At 36.8% G+C, this 19,307-nt stretch overlaps 3 protein-coding genes across 3 annotated transcripts; 1 reads left to right on the forward strand and 2 right to left on the reverse strand.

The window, feature by feature from the left end:
* Nucleotides 1–647: 647 nt before the first annotated feature.
* Nucleotides 648–4,957, forward strand: LOC146157112 (parapinopsin-like). Its single transcript, XM_083388093.1, has 9 exons — nucleotides 648–714; nucleotides 1,037–1,293; nucleotides 1,781–1,943; nucleotides 2,423–2,527; nucleotides 2,755–2,878; nucleotides 3,325–3,424; nucleotides 3,678–3,824; nucleotides 4,540–4,629; nucleotides 4,826–4,957. The coding sequence occupies exons 1-9, from the start codon at nucleotides 648–650 to the stop codon at nucleotides 4,955–4,957; spliced, it is 1,185 nt and encodes a 394-aa protein (XP_083244219.1).
* A 961-nt stretch (nucleotides 4,958–5,918) lies between these two features.
* Nucleotides 5,919–10,127, reverse strand: LOC146157113 (3 beta-hydroxysteroid dehydrogenase type 7-like). Its single transcript, XM_083388094.1, has 6 exons — nucleotides 9,968–10,127; nucleotides 9,458–9,616; nucleotides 8,372–8,505; nucleotides 7,221–7,418; nucleotides 6,565–6,780; nucleotides 5,919–6,080 (listed from the first exon to the last, which is right to left on the reverse strand). Exons 1-6 carry the CDS (start codon nucleotides 10,125–10,127, stop codon nucleotides 5,919–5,921), a joined length of 1,029 nt encoding a protein of 342 aa, XP_083244220.1.
* A 1,125-nt stretch (nucleotides 10,128–11,252) lies between these two features.
* On the reverse strand, nucleotides 11,253–16,935 carry LOC146157114 (3 beta-hydroxysteroid dehydrogenase type 7-like). Its single transcript, XM_083388095.1, has 6 exons — nucleotides 16,776–16,935; nucleotides 16,161–16,319; nucleotides 13,271–13,503; nucleotides 12,036–12,218; nucleotides 11,576–11,791; nucleotides 11,253–11,417 (listed from the first exon to the last, which is right to left on the reverse strand). The coding sequence occupies exons 1-6, from the start codon at nucleotides 16,933–16,935 to the stop codon at nucleotides 11,253–11,255; spliced, it is 1,116 nt and encodes a 371-aa protein (XP_083244221.1).
* Between the last annotated feature and the right edge of the window lie 2,372 nt (nucleotides 16,936–19,307).

Here is a 19,307-nt window from a genome sequence, read left to right on the forward strand (position 1 = left end):
TCCTTACTAACATGCACAGATACTGAACCTTTGCTCAACCAGATTTATTTAAAATGTTACACACTGACATGAAAATAAAATAAATTGTTATTCACAATGGGGTTTTGTGATATTTAGTTAAAAATAGTAGGTATTCTTTAAAGTAATAAGTCAGCGACAAAGTAAATTGACGACTTGCAACAAGAATGAAAGAGCCGCATAAAAAACTGTGGACGGATCTTTAACGCAACGGTTGAAGCGTGGTGAAAGCTCATCTTATGCGCTCATAAACATATGGCTTTCTACCCATCACCCATTACGCAAATCAATAGGTTTCTTATCTGCCGACCCTTTAAGAGGATTTGAAACCTGATCGAAGTGCTTGAGTTCGTTTCCATCGACGCTTTGCGAAATTAAACCCTGCGTAATCTCACAAAATGCTTATAACATTGACAACCACGTAGGTTTTTGGCCAGTCGTATTTTTAACCAGAGCGAATGCTTGCGCTAATATTTACAAAGTTCGGTGGAACGTAATATAGACCTTGTATGGATAAGCGTTTATATGTGTTTACATTTGTTCGTTATGTAACGATATTTGTTTTTCATAGATCTGTAGTGTGAAACTGCGGAGGTTTCTATATATGATAGAAGAATAGATAGGTCATCATGAATCAATTACTGGAAACCATGATGAACGACCATAACTTCGACCTGGTAAACTCTTCCTTGCCAGGTTGGTTATTTTGTTGAAGTTAAACTATAACTATTTGTAGTTTTCTGTAAGCAGTGTAGTTTCAGCAATTTATAATAAAAATTAACTTAGGACAAGCCACAGGATTATAGTAATCGATTAAGTATATAAAAATGAGAGTTGTATTCAAATATAGACAAGTTCATTTTTCCAAGTCGTTAATACAATTTAGTAGGTCAAATGACGTATATTATTTAATGAAGTGTACTTTGCTCATTAGTTAGGACTTGTTCGTGGCGATATGTATAACGCGTCTTACCAAAGTCTTGCCATTCCATCGTCGATTTTCACTTCGTATCTTTAGAACCTGAACACGATGGTCCTCCGGCTTGGAACGTTGCGCCGCCTGTTTATTCCGTCATACACGATACCAGTCTTCCTGATATACCACAGTGTGTGGAAATTAACCCCTATGTTCTGAAAAACGATGGTTGGATTCCCCAGCATATTCGACTAGCCCCACGATATGTCTACAGTTTTCTCTGTGTCTACATGACCTTTGTTTTTACTTTTGCTGTCTCCTCCAACGCAATTGTTATCGCGGCCACATACAAAAACAAGGTAAGCTTCGGACAGCTTTTGCAGGGCGCTGTTTTGGAGTTCTCAACCGAGGCCATCATTCCGTTCTAGGTCTTCAGTCTTGGGGAGTTCACGAGCATAAACTAGCTATTTTAATTACTATTTTTTATTACGCCAGGTAACCTAAACTTTGTAGTTTCATTATTAGTCTATCTCGCTTGTGACGTTTTGTAACAGCTAGCTCGCTGGAGACTTTCCGTAACGTATTTTTTTACCACCAAGAACATGAAATGCACAACGAGTTAACAGCCCATGGAAGGGCGTTGTGGGTAACAACTATGAAAGGTTAAAAATCACGGCTTTAGACATTAAAATAATATAAACATTTTATTTCTTCTCCATATTTTTTCTCGATAATAATTTGTACAAGATTTTGTAGCCAAAGATTACTATTTAATGACAAAATTTATAGTTTAATATTTCAGGAATCCAGCTATTGTCCCGTGCATAAAATCAATGTTTATCACAGGTACTTCGCCAACCATTGAACTACATTATTGTCAATTTGGCTGTTGTCGATTTATTGAGTGGATTTATGGGTGGTTCTATCAGCATATTGGCAAATGGTGCGGGTTACTTTTTTATGGGAAAAACCATGTGTCAAATTGAAGGTTACTTCGTATCTAACTTCGGTGAGGACAAATGTTTTTTATTGTAACAATGTAGGACTACTGCTCTACTCAATTAGTAGTTCTCAACCTTTTCATCCGAGTAGTCTTTTCGATGTACCTGTATGTATGTCGTAGACTTTAAAATAATTAATTGATTAGACAACTCACAAATCGGGTCTACCCGCAATGAAAAAAAAAACTTAAGACAAAGGAAATATTGAGCCATTATTGCAGTATTTTTTAAAGAACCTGTCTTACATCTTTAGCACGGTAGTAGAGAAACTTAAATACACTGCAGTTACTGTGGTTTCGACCAATAACTTTGTTTGCCGAAAGCCGCCACAATGACAATAAAATAAACTTATGGGACTACCCCGGAAATTTCTCTCGCCTACACCTGTGGGATCGCAAACCCCAGTTTAAGAATCGCTGTACAATGCAGTTTGCAAGCCCCTGTGTACAGTAGGCAATTTCCTAATTGTTTTTGTTATTATGTGCAGGTGTAACCGGGTTAAACTCAATTGCTGTTATGGCATTTGAGAGATACTTCGTGATATGCAAGCCGTTTGGACCGGTTAGGTTCGGAGAAAAACACGCCACAATTGGTGAATATTAATACTTTATTACATTCATCCTAGGAAAATCTTAACAAATCCACAAGGACACTTATTGTTTGTAAAAAGTTTAGCGAAATCAGTCCATTTAATGTCTTTCGAAACCTCTCTGTGTCGTATTACTAGAAAAGATAAGAGATATACACTTAGTTATTATTTATGGTTGAGTCAATAAATTCCAATCCATTTTTTAATACATTTCTGTGCTTTGTCTAAAGGTATCGTGATTACTTGGGTGTGGGCCATTGTGTGGAACACACCACCACTAATCTGGTGGGATGGTTATGATCCTGAAGGACTTGGGACAAGCTGTGCCCCGAATTGGTTTGTCAAAGGAGCAAAGTAAGTTCGACAGTTATGGATGTACTGGAAATAATTAGTATGGAAGACGCAAGAATAGGGAAAACTAATACGTTAAAAATATGTAATATAAAGTACTCTCGACAGGCGTGTTTTGAGTAATATTTTTTCTCATGCTGTTTCTTTTGGCATTGGTAATACTGAAAATTGACAGAACCCTTGTTAAGACGCAATGTGTGACGTAGTCGTAAGACCCCGATAGCAAGCAATAAACAAAAATCAGGATATGAATCCCTGCATATGTTTAACAAAATATTGTTTTTGTTTGCACCTTTTTTTGATTTTTTTTAGCTGCTGTTTATCGTTATAAAAACGAAGCTAAGTGACTTGTATCTGTTTTTATGCAGACAGAATGTAAAACAACTATTAATGCATTTCATTAAGAGAACTCCGCTGGCGGTAATCCTCCAAACGTTTGTTGTTTTCAGTGAGCGTCTCTTCATCATACTTTACTTTGTATTCTGCTTCGCCATTCCTCTCACCATTATTGTCTTTTGCTACGGAAAACTCATCATGACATTAAGACAGGTTGAGAGAAGATAAAACTGTTTTATTTCTAAAGAAGAAGCATTAAATGTGTATTATTTATTTACAATATTGAGCAATAAATATGTTTATGCATATTAGACAACGAAAGCGTCTACTTTCCAACAAAAAATAATAAACTTCACAATTTTGGAATGAAACTTTAACAAAAAAATATTCTTCAAGTTGGGCGAATATTTCGTGTTAAGCTTAAGAAAATGTCAATTCGTAATGCTGATGCATTGGAATAAAATAGATCGCCAAGGAAAGTTCTCTGTCAGGATCGACAAGCCCAGAGGCAGAAGTGACCAAGATGGTGGTGATGATGGTGGCAGCGTTCGTCATATGTTGGCTCCCTTACGCTTCTTTCGCGATGTACAACGTGTTAAACCCACAAGCCCAGGTGTGCATGATGTAGGCTTTACTGCATGTCAGGTGTGGACAATCAGTCACATACCAAGAGTCACATTTCTTACTTGGTTTACCGAAAAGGACATTTGGGGAAAGCCTTGAAATCTAAGATGCTAGCAAACTGGAATACGATACATGGGGTGTTAAGCTGACAAGATTACTCTAATGGAAACGTTAAACGAGTTTCATACGAAGCTCCAACAATTTGTAAATATTAACACCAAAATTGGGAAAATATTAAGCACATGAATATTGACACTGGACAACCCAAAAAACCTAAATAAACCTAGGCGTAAGAGCCGTATAAACTAGTTGCCCCATGCGGCCGCTGTGTGGTTTCGGTCTATGTCGTTTCGGCAAACCGATCACACTCAAGATTAATAGTTTTTCTGGTAGGAAAACAAATTTATTTTCGACACAATTTACGACAAAGTCGAATTGTTAAGGCGTTAAACAATATATGTCTAAATACATTAAGTTGTTTTTATCACTTTGTATCTTCACCTTAGTTTTTACATGATGGTTGCATAAGATATTGCGTCTTCAAACAGCCAAATAAGTTGATGTTATCCAAAATTGTGACTTTAATACTTTTATTTATACCTATTTCTGGCTATTAACTATTTCACAAAGTTGTATTTGGTTCTTATCAATATATTCAGTTTGTTGAGGTGGATTTTTAAACTAAAAAAACGTTTTGTCTTTAGATTGATTATGGCGTTGGAGCGGCCCCGGCTTTTTTCGCCAAAACTGCCACGATTTACAATCCACTGATTTACATCGGATTGAATCGACAGGTAATTCAAAGTAGAATTGTTTTTTATTTAATATTAAGGAATCAAACACGCAGTATCCATAACGCTAATAACCCCCACTATTGTACCAAAATAAAACCGCAAACACTCAAATTTCGCTTAGAGATGTAAAATAACGACATCAAGAAGACAAACAGTTTTACAAAAGATTGTAATATACTCATTGTCCATTTTGCAGTTTCGTGACTGTGTTATCCGAATGTTCTTTAACGGACGCAATCCTTGGAGCGACGAGATTGTTGGAAGCCAGGTCAGCTCTCAAGGTTCCCAGATGACCACAGTGAGCACAAACAAAGTCGGCCCGGCATGATCAGTGGTCACTGGTCAGACAACAACTGTTACCGATTGAATGAAGCTAGCAAACATATTTCAAACCGTTTTACAGTCTGTATGGTTTATTTGTGTCTTTCATTATCATGCCAGAATTTATCGTGAACGCCATGTCCCATCATTTGCTTTTGCTGATAACAATCCTATTTTAATCCAAAAGACATTTCGTAATTGCTCGAATTTTGTAATCCAAGTGGAGTATAGGCGGCTTGACCTCTACTGCGATCTGTTTGCGACGAAACTATAAGCTTATCCGTGTTCTTAATCCCGATTAGGGATGTTTTCTGACAATTCGATTGTAAATAATCTGAAAGCGATTGTTCGATAGAATAGCTGTCAACTAAATGAAAATAATGTTTGGGACTTCAACGATAGCCAAAAAGAAGCCTACCTATTTACGGAACAAAAAGTGCGTAGTTTCTTAAGTTGTTGGACTTAAACTGTTCCACTATTGCTTTACGAACAGAAAAGTTTCTTCAAAATCATATTGTTTTAGTAATATATTGTTCATCCATAATAGGTATATAGCGACCTCCTCTCAAATTCAGTTTTCTTTGTTTTGTAAAAGTGGTTGTCATATAGTGTGGCTGTGTATGTTTTGTTTTATAAATAGATATTTTTAAACATAAATGTGAAACAAAAGCCTTTGAATAATTTGCTACTGTGTTAGATTATCTCAGGGCCTCAGTCTGAGACGGCTGTTGCCCACCACGTAACTCGCAGATAAAAACTACATTTTTATTAGGTTATAGTAAATATTCTAAGTAGTTTAAAACCAACGGCCAAATCATGGATGCTTAACCTAAAAACTAATGTAACGTACTATAGGTAAAGTCTCAAATCAACTCAAATTACAGCATAAGTAAGTTGTGCGTTTATTTGCATAAATTGATGTAAGAAAAACTGAAACATGTTACATATAAGGCTAACAAAGCGGCAAGTCAGTCATCAGCTTGAAAAATCTTGTCCACGTCACCTCTGGTTTTAGCAAGGGATTCTTCCCAGTCAAACATCGGTGTGTAGCCGAAATGAGCGATAAAGCGATCGTGTGATGTGGTAAAGTTGGTGCACAATGGGCGCACCATTTCAGGTTTCATAGCATTCTAAGAAGAAAATGATAAAAGTTAAATTATGGTATGAATGTATGATCACAGTATTGTTTTGTGCATTCTTCGCAAGCCACACAGGAGTACCTAAATTAGTCATTCAACCGCATGCTTATATTAGTCTAAACTTTGACGTTGCTGATCATGTGTGGCCTAAGTGACCGGATTTAGACCACCCAGATGTAGTTCATCGAAAGAAGGATTGATTTGTACTTCTCCAGAATTGATATCGACCATATTGAGTATGTTTAATTACAAATATTACAACACAGATCTGCGTGTCAAGATTAAAACTACTTCAGCTTTGTAAAGTAATTTATACTTTTGCAGACATTAAATTTAATCCATACACATGTATAAAATCTAAATAGGATCTACCAAACAAATAATAAAAACAATTATAATAAATGTCCGCATAACCTTGTAATGCTTTAATATCTTAAATCGGACAAATACAACAGTTCGTGCAAATTAGACTTACCTGAAATACATGAACGCCTAACAGGGCCAACAATTTGGCCACAAAATGTGCGATAGTTACAATGGTTATCAGAAGCCAGTAGGGAATATATGGCTCCGGCTTTGCGATCTTATAGCCTCGATTGGAGAAGAATTGTTCGTTTAAACGTGCGTAGGAAAGCTTGGGCGTATCGTCACCAAGAAAGTATCTCTCGCCACCGACTTTCTCTCCCTTTGCCTTAATACAAAGGTTAAATGAGTTTAACATAAACCTGCTGTTAGTCACGCAACAAATAGTACCTCCTGTGTTTGGTATAGTTAGTACTTTCTAAATTGTACTTTTTTAATTTTATATTTTTCGGGTTTTCGTGTAATTTTTCTTGTGTATTGCATTTTTTGCTAAAACTAATTATGTAATTATCGGCATAACTGTCGCACTCGATATTTTTTCTAATTAAGGTTGTTTTGATCCTTGTGATTATATTAGATTTTGTGTCATATAGAGAAAACATCAACAATCAAATTGTTGGAGCAAACATGGATCCTAAAATTACCAAGAATATTACCATAGGAACACCCGTTGTTAAAACGAGTCTTAACAATTTTTTGAACCAACAAATACGACTTAATGTTGCAACAGACAATCGATAACATGCACAACGCATCACATAAACTAACTTGAATAACTTTGGCCGCTACGACGTGACACCAGGCTGCATTGCCGATGTACATTCGTTCTTGTAAAGCGTCGCGCGATGAAAGGGCGCGCAAGGATCGATTGTTTGTCGTTCTTAATCTTCCCACCATCCAGCGTAAAAGTGGGTCATCACTGCCGCCGTACAAGCCGCCAGGACGGAGCGAACAGGTAACAAATTTCTGTGAAAATATTTAACTTTATATTGAAAATATTTAACTTTTTTAAGGAAAAACAACGAACAAGATGGGACGACATGTAGCCTAGAATACAAACGACTATATTATATCGGAAGTTGCTCACATTTAGGCAATTTTAAACTGAAATGCATACATCGCTATTCATTAATATGGCACAACCTTGAAATATGGCATACGCAACCCGGTCTTTATAATAGTATATGACGAGCAAAGGAATTATTTAGAGATGACGTCACAAGTTATATTGTGAAGTATAAAAGGTATAAAAAAAGTAACATTCAGATATGCGCTTTTCTTGATCAACTCGTGGGCCAATGTGCAACTGAAATAAAGGAGAAATAGATAAGGAAAAACATCCGTTTTGTTTGTTGTTTGTTTAAATTAACAAGCATTTCAAAGTAGAAGACCTTACGATACTATGACAAAAAAGAATAGTTCACTGCTAGACATAATGGCATATATAAGTGTCATAGGTCGACAATGCGCGCTATAAAGAATAGCTTATCATCAAATTGAAAATATCTTATAAAGTATTTGTCAACCATGTTTGAATAGGGCCGTACACTCTTTTATGCTCGTTTTAAAAAAGGAAACATTCGGAAAAAATGCTATTGCATAGCCATAGAGTAAGAGAAAAAACCTTCATTATAGTGACCGTGGTTCACACGGCGCGTTTTGGCTGAAATATTTCAAAAGGAGTGGGCAATATTTTTGACAGTAGTCCGTATGAAAAACACGAAATGTTGCAAAAAGTGGGTCGGCAAGTCGTCATAATGCGACGCTACAAAACAAAGCTTAAAAAAAAACGTTATAAGTTGGCCGTTGTGAAACTGAAGTCAAATTTAAAGAACAGGTGGGAAGAACACAATTTAATGCATACCATTGCTATTGTTGACACAAATCCAGTAACTGTAAATGGCATATTGATTACTCGCCTTTCCGTTTATAGTTATCCTTCTATTGGCTCCGAACACCAACGCTTCCGCTTCGCTCTTTGATTTACTATATGCCGATGTGAGCTTAGTTGGGTATGGCGTGTGTTCGCTTCCTTCAAGAAATGGAACCCGATCTGCGTTGGGACCGCATACCATCATGGTACTGGTGTATATTAAGTGTTTGACGTCACATACCAAGCACGCGGTTAAAACGTTTGCTGTACCTAAAAAAATGCGAATGTAATTTGGGTTTCGGTTATAACAGCAAAGTTAGGTATTTTCTAATAAAAACAAAACTTGACCTTGGTACTTGGTACTTGGACAGATTATGTCAAATGAGGCATATAGTTGGGCAAGGATGGCGAACAACTGCCCCTAGGGTCACAAAGTGGCCGATGTACGATTTCCCTATCTTTTTAAAATAAACGAAAATAAAAACAAATATTTTAGAAAAAACAAATGCGTTACTAAGTGATTGTAACAAGGCACTACTGTTCAATCTTGCGAAAATGGAATTTTTACATCTTGAGGCCTCCTGTGAAGTTTGTTTTATACCATAGCAAGATTTGTTGTAACTTTGTTAACATATAGGTGTTCTTAATATGAGTACTCAGTATACTTAGCAGATTTTTATACAATTAATCACACGAAATCGTCTTAATGAACTTATGCATTGCCAGAAAATAAATAAATAAATTGTTTGTAGAGATGCAGAAACAAAGTTTCGCGGTGATATTAACATGGGAATAATATGTGATATGTCTTTAATATTTCTCTAAGGTTATATGGTATTGTGGCCTACACAATAAAATGTTCATGATTCTGTCGTAGGCAATATGTTAATAAATCACAAACTGCCTTACAAATGCCGTCAGTAGAACTATATGTACGTTATGCTATAGCTATTTGTTAATAATGTTCATCTAAAATATGTTTGAAAGAACTGATGGTACAGTTTAAATGACTCTTTTTGCAACCTTAAATAAAAAATATTCCATTATGAAGGCCATCCTATAATTCTTTACATTACATGTAAGCATAAAAAATTGATAGTCTAACTCTAATCAAAAAACAAAAATAAATTACCTTGCACGTTAATGTTGTTCATTTGCTTTTCGGTAAATTTTTCATGTAAGTCGATGACGCTCGCAGCGTGCATGACGACGTCAACGTCATAAAACGCTGACGTCATCGATTCAAGATCGGTTACGTCACATTGGATCCACCTGATCGTAATTCCACTATCTAAGTGCATAAATATATCAAAACAGGTCGTGCTAGAAGCAAACCAGATATATCGTAATATAATTTGGGCCAAAAATGCTCTGCCCAAATATGCTCTTTTTGCGAAACTACTTCCTAGTTCAGAAAGCTGCCTTCTCAACAATAGGAATCGGCGCTACAATTTGGATATATTTTGTCGTAATTATAGTTCCAGATTCGCACGCGAGTTTGACTGGCAACCCTGTTTCTTTAAGTTAGAGTTTTGTTTGACGATTTGTAGCACTTTATCAATTTAAATATCCATCAAAAAGTTCTACATCCGCGTACTGTTTGGAAGTGTCAGTTTAAAGTTGAAAAATGTGGTATGCCTACCTTTAGCACATTCAGCAATATCGTCTTTGATTTCTTGGGCAAATGTTATATCAAGTAGTTTTAGACATTGTACGTTGTCAATATTTTTCATGGAAATTACTTCGACGATCTTTCTGCCCAGTCGACCTGCAGCCCCAGTTATCAAGTATGTTTTTCCCATTATTTTATTTCACGTTTCTAAAAAGATGTTTGCAATTCGAGCATTTGTAAGCTTTAATAGCCTACATTCAACCATTACAAGCTGATGTGTATAGAGAAATTGTAAAAAGGGTTACATTCTACAATAAAAACTCTTATAGAAACACGATAGATCCACATTTCCTTGTAATAGCATCTCTATTGTTGTTTATTGTTTTACTATATCTCATCTCTTAGCTTTCATGAAATTAAGACTTATCCATACCATTATTGGTGCTTATAGTTTGTAACTCTTTACAAAATAGCTTTAGGACGTTTAACATCAAACTATACTCCTGAGGTTTTCTTTTACATTTCTTTCCGGATATTTTACCTTTTTCATCGATTTTTACCGTGTAGGTCTCAATTGACTTTAGCAACCGTAGAACACTTTTAGTGGTACCACACAGAGTGAATAGCGAAAAAGGCAACTGCTCCAAGCATTCTATTAAGTGGTCGTGTCACAATGAACGCCCTAAAATGGCGAGTTCTCGTAAATGAGTAGCTGCAGGACGAAGGTATATAATAATGGTTTCATTTGTGGCTTAATTACTGCATGCAGGTTCAAAGCATTACCAAACAATCACCGCCGTGCATTCTTCACATGTCTGATTAGGCTCGCTTCGTGAGATTTTGAGCAGTTTGAAACACTGATTATGGTAAGGATCGCAACTTTATCAGGTTCTTGTAAATGACGCTCTGCTTGGTTTGTTTCGGTTAATGTCTAGGTCGCCATCATAACAGTTTTGGTATACGAAGGCCTATAACGAAAAAGAGAAGTAAAACATGGCAAAGCTATACATGAAATTTGTTTTGACTATAAACAGTAGGCTTAGCGCCTTTATATCTTAACAACTTTAAATGTAGAAAAATCTGTACACAACATGCTACTGAGATAAAACAAAACGAAGCATCGAAAAAAAGGCGTAAACACGAGAATAATATGGCTCACATTCCGTCTCTGAAAGTCAATCCATAATATAAAACACATTTTTTTTTAATTACGCTTTTTATCTTGTAAATAAACTTCCAGATAGGGTTGGCTTGGAGTTTTATTGTATTTTGCCTTATGTCGTTCGATCGATTTGCTTAAATTGTCTTGAAAAGTTTAGGAAACATCTTTCTGTAGGATTTTGCTGATAAATTTTCTTGTGGACTCCCTAGACTCGGGCCAAGATCTTATTGGTTCGTACTTCATGTGATTGCGAAACTTCTTGTGGCTAACTGTGGTATAGGTACATGCCTGGCGAATCATGTGAGGGGTTGGAACATTCTGAATAATAATAGTTTAGCTGGTTTAGTAACTTTTTCAAGACTAGCGAATAAGCTATAAGTTTTAATGAGTTTGTTACGAATCTTAAGGTGTGTTTAAGAGCAGGCGAATATGCGCAGCTCTTCGTATAGTTTGCAAAGAGAATACAAGTAGCTCACCTGAAGAATGCCAATTCCAGCGAAACTGAGAACCTTGTTTAGCAAATACAGCGCATTAACGATCGCCATAAGAAGCCAAAACGGGATAAAAGGTTCTGGTTTAACAATTTTATAACCCAGGTGACTGAGAAACTCCTCGTTTAATCTGCCATAGGAGAGAGTTGGTGTGTCATCACCGATGAAGTATGCGTTTCCACCAATAAGCTGACTGTTTTCCTGTAAAGGATGTTAGGTCGACCTTTATTTGGAGTTGTACAACATTTGCATTTTTAATGTCTTTTAACAACTGTGTTGTTTGCTATTGTAGTTAGGTTTACCCTGTATAACTTTTAAATCCTAAAACAAATAGCATGTCCCGTTTAATAGCTGATTTCCCGTTTGCTATTAGCGTATAGTTTCTAATCCATTAATTATCATAACTATTCCTTATTAGCTACATACTACGGAATGGATTGACAACCTGCATGTTCTTTGCGGCGAGAACATGGCACCAGGCTGCATTGTCGACATGCATTCTTGAATGCAAGTGATCCGGCCCCATGATAAGTCGCATCTTTTTCGGTTGACCTTTGGCGTAAGTTGCGAGGACGGCGTCGTTTCCTCCATACAAGCCAACTGGTCGAATAACACAGGTAACCAATTTCTGTTAAATAAAAAATGTATACGTTACAGCAGGGGTCGGGAACCTATGGCTCTTTGGATGAAAGAATGTTGCTCGCCGAAAAATCGAAGCTATTATTTCTCAACATGATCTCAAATAAAAAAGCCGCCACGACCGCTTTCCTAACTTATTTTCTTTTTTGTGATATATAAGGCATAGCAAATTTTCGGCGCTTCGTGCGAGTCCTACTTGCTTTTCGAGGCTACTATCCAGTTTGAAGAAATCTCTTAGTATCCAAAATGTTCTATTCTTTTAACGAAACTCTGTAATCAAAGTTGTACAAACTTAGCTAATTCATTTTTGTTGCAGCATGTTTTGTCCTTTAAAGGGGAATAAAATAAACGGCCCTGCTTAATTTCCATTTTGTGCCAACCTATCACTAGATGTTAAAAACGTATATTATGTCTCTCCTGGAAATGCAACAAAGAATATTTGACTTTTAAGGCTTACTTAGCTAAAAAGGTTCCCGACCCCTGCGTTATAGCAATCTTATCCACAGGAAAAATTTGTTTGACTAAAACGGCAACCTTTAATTAGTGCGGTAAAAATGCCTGCCATACATACACTAAAGACAGAACTAAAGAAATACTATAGACGTTATGCGATAGTTTACCAGAATGTTACTATTTTTTTTGAATTTTGAAAGAATATAATTAGCTGTCTGAAAAGTTGATACTGGTCTATGGTAATTTATTACACCATGGGCATATTGTCAAAATTTGTCAAAGACAAAATTGTGTTGTGCGAAGCTCGTAAAATTATTGCTCTTTGTTTACATTTTAATATTGGTTCACAGTTAATTTTTCTGTAAAAATAATTTTAAAAAGAAATGTGGTTCCCATGTTGGGTCCCACTTTAGAAAATGATCATTTAGTCTACAAAAGCTATAGCCTTAGGCCCTGGAAAAATTCGGCTCTTATTTTTTTCAAGGGATATGTTTTGTATGGCTGAATGTAATACAGATGCTTAAAAGCGATTACTGGTTACGTTTAATACATGTTTTTATGTTATTTTTATGTTATAAGCGTAATTACCGATTTTCCTTCAGGCAAAAGTTTTCTTCCGTTAGCGTCAAGCATTAGTTTTTCACTTTCTTGCTTAGTCTTGGCGTAACTATCGTTTTTGTCCGGGATGAAATATGGAAAACTTTCATCTGCATCAACGATTGCTTCTCTACTTGGTTTGGGACCAATCACGTGAATTGAACTTGTATATATGAGAAAACCAACGCCGTTCTCGCAGCACGCGTCGACGATGTTCATGGAACCTGTCAAAATTCAAATACACATTTAATTGGAATATACAAAAAATAACGAGGATGTCATGTAAACAATATGCTTTTATGCCTTTATGCATGGTACAAACTTGACAAAGGGCAATATAGCACAATCGATGCTTAACCCCCAAAGTACTAAAACTTTTTAAGCCTTTCATTTTTCGATCAGGTTAGTGAAAATTTTCAGGTTACATAGTTACGCCCTCCAAACAGTATAGTCGGTAAAATTTTTCGCGGCCCAAAGTACCTTTCAGAGCTATTGCAGGCCGGCTACCTAAAACCACTACAACAATAGAAAGGATCCTTCTGTTTTGTTTTAATTGGGGCATACAAATTTGTAAAATGATGTCACAAAGTTACAATTAGTCCTAATAATACTTATGCCAATTAAAATCCGGTATTATCGCGCGTTGCGCGAAACAAATTGCTTCAATTTGTTTTAAACTGACAAACCTTTAATTAATAGGATATGTGATGCATGAGGCACAAATAAAATTTCAATATATCTCCAAATAACGGCATTTATAGTCTAGTTTAGCAGAAATTATACTGCATAGTTTATGAGTCACACGATGCAAGATGCCATAGAACGCATATCGACTTTGGGCTAAATAGATTAAAAAATCGTATAAACGTTTGCGCGAAGGACAAAAAATTGTTTTTCCACCGTTAATCTTGGCTAAAATTATAGTTTAGGGAGACCATGGCCTGGAGGCCCGTTGATGCGACAATTAGCCAAAACAAAAACTCTGAGCTACGCCAACTTTTAAAATACAGTACAATGAATGTATGGCTATCATACGGCCCATAACCACATGATAAAATTAAACTATTCAACAAGCTCGTGGTCAACTAAAATGGCCAAAAGGCCCACAGTTTCACAGTCTTTTGTTATCCCAGGGAATCAAGCGAAGCGAGCTCTATTTTTTAATTTCTATTGAGTTTATTGCATTTTCACCAGGTTGTCGAACCGAACCCGGGAGTGGTATGAACCGGTTTTGCTTGTATCGGATATATTGCTACCGCTAGATAGTAGCAGATAGCTACAAACAACTAAAACGATTACGTCACACTACTAAGGTTTTTGGCGGAAAATCGTATACCGCGCAGCAATGCTGCTTATCTGGCAGTTCGTTGTTTAACATAGTTGCTACATGTACAGTTATCTAAATTAGTCGGTTTGTGGAATTAAGTATACAGATACACACTCGAATGTACAAATTAACCAAACTTATTTGCCTTGAAACAAAGTCTAATTTCCTTAACAAGCTTGGCATCTTGTCCTAGTTGGGTCTACTGACTATAATGTCTCTTAAACCAAAAAAAAATAAATGAACACAAATTGACTTTTTTACGAACTTTGGTTGAATATACAAATTTCTAAACATAATTTGTCATTAATAAATGTAATGTTGTATTGTCATCGCAGTTAATAATGAATGTTCATATGTTTATTTTAATATTATATTTAGCTTCACTATATAGGGAACATATCAATAGATGAAAATCGCTCTTGTGGTGTAAACGAAGTAATAGACCAGGGTTTCGGCAGCAAATATAAGGTGACTTCATCAGGGTTAATTTAAAACGAGAATCCGTTAGCCAGCTGACATGCTAAAAATGATATAAAGATTAATGGCTGGATGTTGTAGTAAGACGTAGTATGAGTATCAAATCCCAAACAGAAGTAGGGAGCCTATGATACTTACTACTTCTGTTTGGGCTTGTATTCGTACTACGTCAGAAAGATTATAAATTAACGAAAAAGCAAAACATCGCTAACGTATACCCGCCATCTGGTGTCTGCTGCCAAAATGTTGGTTTGTTGCTTCGTTTGCCCCAGGATAACGATTTTTATTTATTAAACTGTTTATTTTAGAGGATTTTGTAGCAGCAACATCTGACGTTGTATTAAAACATAGAAGTGGAAATAGAGCAACTCTATATGCGACCAAGCTTTACTATAACTAATACTGCTGGGTTAAGTTAACTTAGTAGCAAAATGCCTGGTATCGGCTTACACCTATAGTGCGTTGTATCAGCTTACACCTATATAATAACTTGTATGGGCTTAGACCGATAGTGTTTTTATGTTTCAAGGGAATCTTTTCAGGCCCAGCGGCACTATGCATACTAATACATGTTGCGCCGTGTAAACTCTTTAAAGTGTTTGCAATTTCTGGTAACCAAAAGACTATTATTGACAATATTTCGAGAAAATGCGCAACTTTTTATGTGCTAAAGACGCCAGGTATCCTTTTGAATTAAAGTCTGGCCAATTTAAACCCAATAAACGCAATTCTTTTAGCGCGTTTTTGAGCTGCATATATTGGGCACGAGCTCGCAACAAAGGAATAGGTGTTTTTAAGATCAGTAGTTTTATGACATCACATGATGACGTAAATTAGTGACGTCATCCCCCCAAACAAAAATCGTAGATCCGCCCCTGCTAAGGGTATGTGCCTTGCCGAACGCATCCGGGTTACTATGTTAACAGCAAGATTCGCCGTTGTCGATCGTTGTTCAGCAGCACGTCAGAAGGGCTACAGAAAACATATACCAAAAAGAACTCTTTTCCCGGGAGCCCCGCACAACTTACGCATACTAATGCAACCAGGATTGTTTCAACTTCTCTTTTTTATAATTACCCGTGACATTGACATTCCACACAAAATCTGGATCAAGCTTCTGAAAAACATCAATGATGCAAGCCATGTGAATGACCACGTTTACTTCTCGTGTTGCCTCTCTCACAGCTTTCTTGTCTGTTACGCTGACTTCGAGCCATTCTACAGAGATGTTTGCTCCTAAAACACAGTTACACACGCTAAGAATATTTACTTTTATTCTGACCACTTTAAGTCGCAATGTAAAAATACCTTGTTACACTTGCTGTCGCAAAAGACATGTTACATTCTATGGGTCGCTATTCTGATTTAATTTATTCAGATTTATGCAACATTACTATGAACGTAGAGAATTGATAAAAGGTATACCCGGGTTTCTTAATCGGCTGATTAGTAAATAGCGCATATATGCCCCTATCTTCGTTTCGACTAAACGTAATAAACACAGAATCGAGATCTGTTTATTTTTAGTTTCGATTGATTCACTTGCTGGGATAACTATTATATCATAGTTGTGCTTTTCCGATGACCCAACGACCTTGACTAAAAACAATATGTAACTTAATTTCAAATTAACTTTACTTAATTTTACCGTCAAGCACTTGAGAATGTTTCTCAACTTGCGAATACACGAACCTTTGCAAGCTTCTTTCTGGGACTTTTTTACGGCTTCTGAAAACTTTATATCTAGCAACTTAATCTTGGTAACTTGGTCAATATTCCTTTCACAGATTATTTGCAGCAAAGTGTTGCCCAGTAGGCCACCGCCGCCAGTTATTAGATACGTTTTACCCATCTCTGTCTGATACTTGCCGAATGAACTCTGTCGTTTCGTGTAAGGCCTTGTCAAATAAATGTAGCGCGATAAGGGCAAAGTCAAACTGTGGGACAGAAGGAGTTATACACAGTATGGGCAGATGACATGCCTTAACCTAATGATACGACTGAGGGAAAATTAGTTATGATAAAAGCGATTATAAAAGTATTTGTATTAAAAACCTGAACTGTCTTTGCGCAATCAAGTAACGCTTTACATAACATCAGTGAACCTTGTTGAACGTTTACTTTTTTCGGGCATCTTGTTTGCGATTAATGATTAATTTTTATTGCTTTGTTTGCGTTTTCATTCTCTAGGAGAGCTTACATTAGGTAGGCCTAGATTACCATGCGAAGTGCCAAGACAAAATACGTATTGCTAGTAAACAACATCCTGAAACATAATGGATCGTTATTGATAGGTTTAATGTACCACGATCTACATTGTGATAAATCTAATTTGTTCAGTTCAGCAGGGATTACTTCTAACGTCTAGTCAAACTGTTTTTATTTTTTTTCAGTGAGTTGTAATAATTACTTTGAAGTCGTAGCCGGAGGGCTTTGTAGCCGGAGCATGGATCCGGAGCCCCGGAGCCGTGCACTTTTAACAGAGCCGGAGCTTTACGTGAAATTTAAATGGAGCTGGAGAAGGAGCTGGAGCCAGTTATTTAAAAAATAGCTTCGGCTCCGATGTATTTCATAAGATGCTATGCTACTAACCTTCCACTAATAACTGACATAATTTAACAGCAACCCTTCACAAAATTAGGAATTGTTGCCTCTTTGGCGCACCTTTTCTAACTAACTTTTTTTTACGGGTCTTTTTTACGGCTTCTGAAAACTTTATATCTAGCAACTTTATCTTGGTAACTTGGTCAATATTCCTTTCACAGATTATTTGCAGCAAAGTGTTGCCCAGTAGGCCACCGCCACCAGTTATTAGATACGTTTTACCCATCTCTGTCTGATACTTGCCGAACGAACTCTGTCCTTTCGTCCTTGTCAAATAAATGTAGCGCGATAAGGGCAAAGTCAAGCTGTGGGCCAGAAGGAGTTATGCACAATATGGGCAGATGACATGCCTTAACTTACTAATACGACTGAGGGAGAATTAGTCATGATAAAAGCGATTATAAAAGTATTTTGTATTAAAAACCTAAACTGTCTTTGCGCAATCAAGTAACGCTTTGCATAACATTAGTGGCCCTTGTCGAACGTTTACCTTTTTTCGGGCATCTTGTTTGCGATTAATGATTAATTTTTATTGCTTTGTTTGCGTTTTCATTCTCTAGGAGAGCTTACATTAGGTAGGCCTGGATTACCATGCGAAGTGCCAAGGCAAAATACGTATTGCTAGTAAACAACATCGTGAAACATAATGGACCCTCGTTATTGATAGGTTTAATGTACCACGATCTTCATTGTGATAAATCTAAATTGTTTAGTTCAGCAGGGATTGCTTCTAACGTCTGGTCAAACTGTTTTAATTTTTTTCAGTGAGTTGTAATTCAGGGCTTTGGAGCCAGAGCCGGAGCGTGGATCCGGAGCCCCGGAGCCGTGCATTTTTAACGGAACCGGAACTGAAGCCTGAGCCGGAGCCGGAGCCAGAGCTCTACGTGAAATTTAAATGGAGCTGGAGCAGGAGCTGGAGCCAGTTGTTTAAAAAATAGCTCCGGCTGCGATGTATTGCATAAAATGCTATGCTACTAGCCTTCCACTAATAGTTGAATTCACATAATTTAACAGCAACCCTTCAAACAATTAGGAATTGTTGCTTCTTTGGCGCACCTTTTCTAACTAACCATTATGGTGTTTCGTTTGTGAATATTTTGAAACGCTAGATATTGCAAATTAAGCGTTCAGCCTTAAACCTCAGTTTTTGTCGTAATGGAGCCGGAGCTGGAGCAATGAAATCAATAAGCTCCGGAGCTGGAGCTGGAGCTAACCTATGATAAAAGAGAGCTCCGGAGCTAACATTTACGACTGCTCCAAATCCCTTGTTGTATACCCTCGACACAAAACTTATTTATTCTGAAGTTGATACGATAATGTCCTACAGTACTCAAAACCAGCGCACAATGTGCACTTGCGATATATGCATGGTTCTGTGCATATTTAAAAGTGCACATGGTGCGCATAATGTGCACTAGGGCAAAATATGCACCATAGAGTGCAGTAGTATATTTTGGAAAAGGCCCGGAAACGTGTTACCGAACCACGTTAAACGATCAATTTTTTTTTATATATGTAAGATTGAGCTGGTCCCCAAAGTTCGAAGTTTAAACTTCTGTAAACGGGTATAGGTCTACAGGATTTGAGTCTAGACCACCTGCAAATTCCATGCACATTTCA

Source organism: Ascidiella aspersa, chromosome 4, assembly GCF_963924565.1.
Source record: "Ascidiella aspersa chromosome 4, kaAscAspe10.2, whole genome shotgun sequence".
Lineage (NCBI taxonomy): Eukaryota > Metazoa > Chordata > Ascidiacea > Phlebobranchia > Ascidiidae > Ascidiella > Ascidiella aspersa.

Bases quoted from the DNA above. Each gene is read 5' to 3' on its own strand.
- LOC146157113 (XM_083388094.1), bottom strand. From the start codon at position 10,127: ATGGGAAAAACATACTTGATAACTGGGGCTGCAGGTCGACTGGGCAGA. The intron at 6,781-7,220 runs GTTAGTTTATGT...CTTTGTATTAAG, and splicing joins TAGCGGCCAAAGTTATTCAA to GCAAAGGGAGAGAAAGTCGG. The intron at 6,081-6,564 runs GTAAGTCTAATT...TTTTCTTCTTAG, and splicing joins TAGGCGTTCATGTATTTCAG to AATGCTATGAAACCTGAAAT.
- LOC146157112 (XM_083388093.1), top strand. From the start codon at position 648: ATGAATCAATTACTGGAAACCATGATGAACGACCATAACTTCGACCTG. The intron at 1,294-1,780 runs GTAAGCTTCGGA...TGTTTATCACAG, and splicing joins CGGCCACATACAAAAACAAG to GTACTTCGCCAACCATTGAA. The intron at 2,879-3,324 runs GTAAGTTCGACA...TGTTGTTTTCAG, and splicing joins TGGTTTGTCAAAGGAGCAAA to TGAGCGTCTCTTCATCATAC.
- LOC146157114 (XM_083388095.1), bottom strand. From the start codon at position 16,935: ATGGGTAAAACGTATCTAATAACTGGCGGCGGTGGCCTACTGGGCAAC. The intron at 11,792-12,035 runs GTTGTCAATCCA...CATCCTTTACAG, and splicing joins TCGCCGCAAAGAACATGCAG to GAAAACAGTCAGCTTATTGG. The intron at 11,418-11,575 runs GTGAGCTACTTG...ATTATTATTCAG, and splicing joins CTGGAATTGGCATTCTTCAG to AATGTTCCAACCCCTCACAT.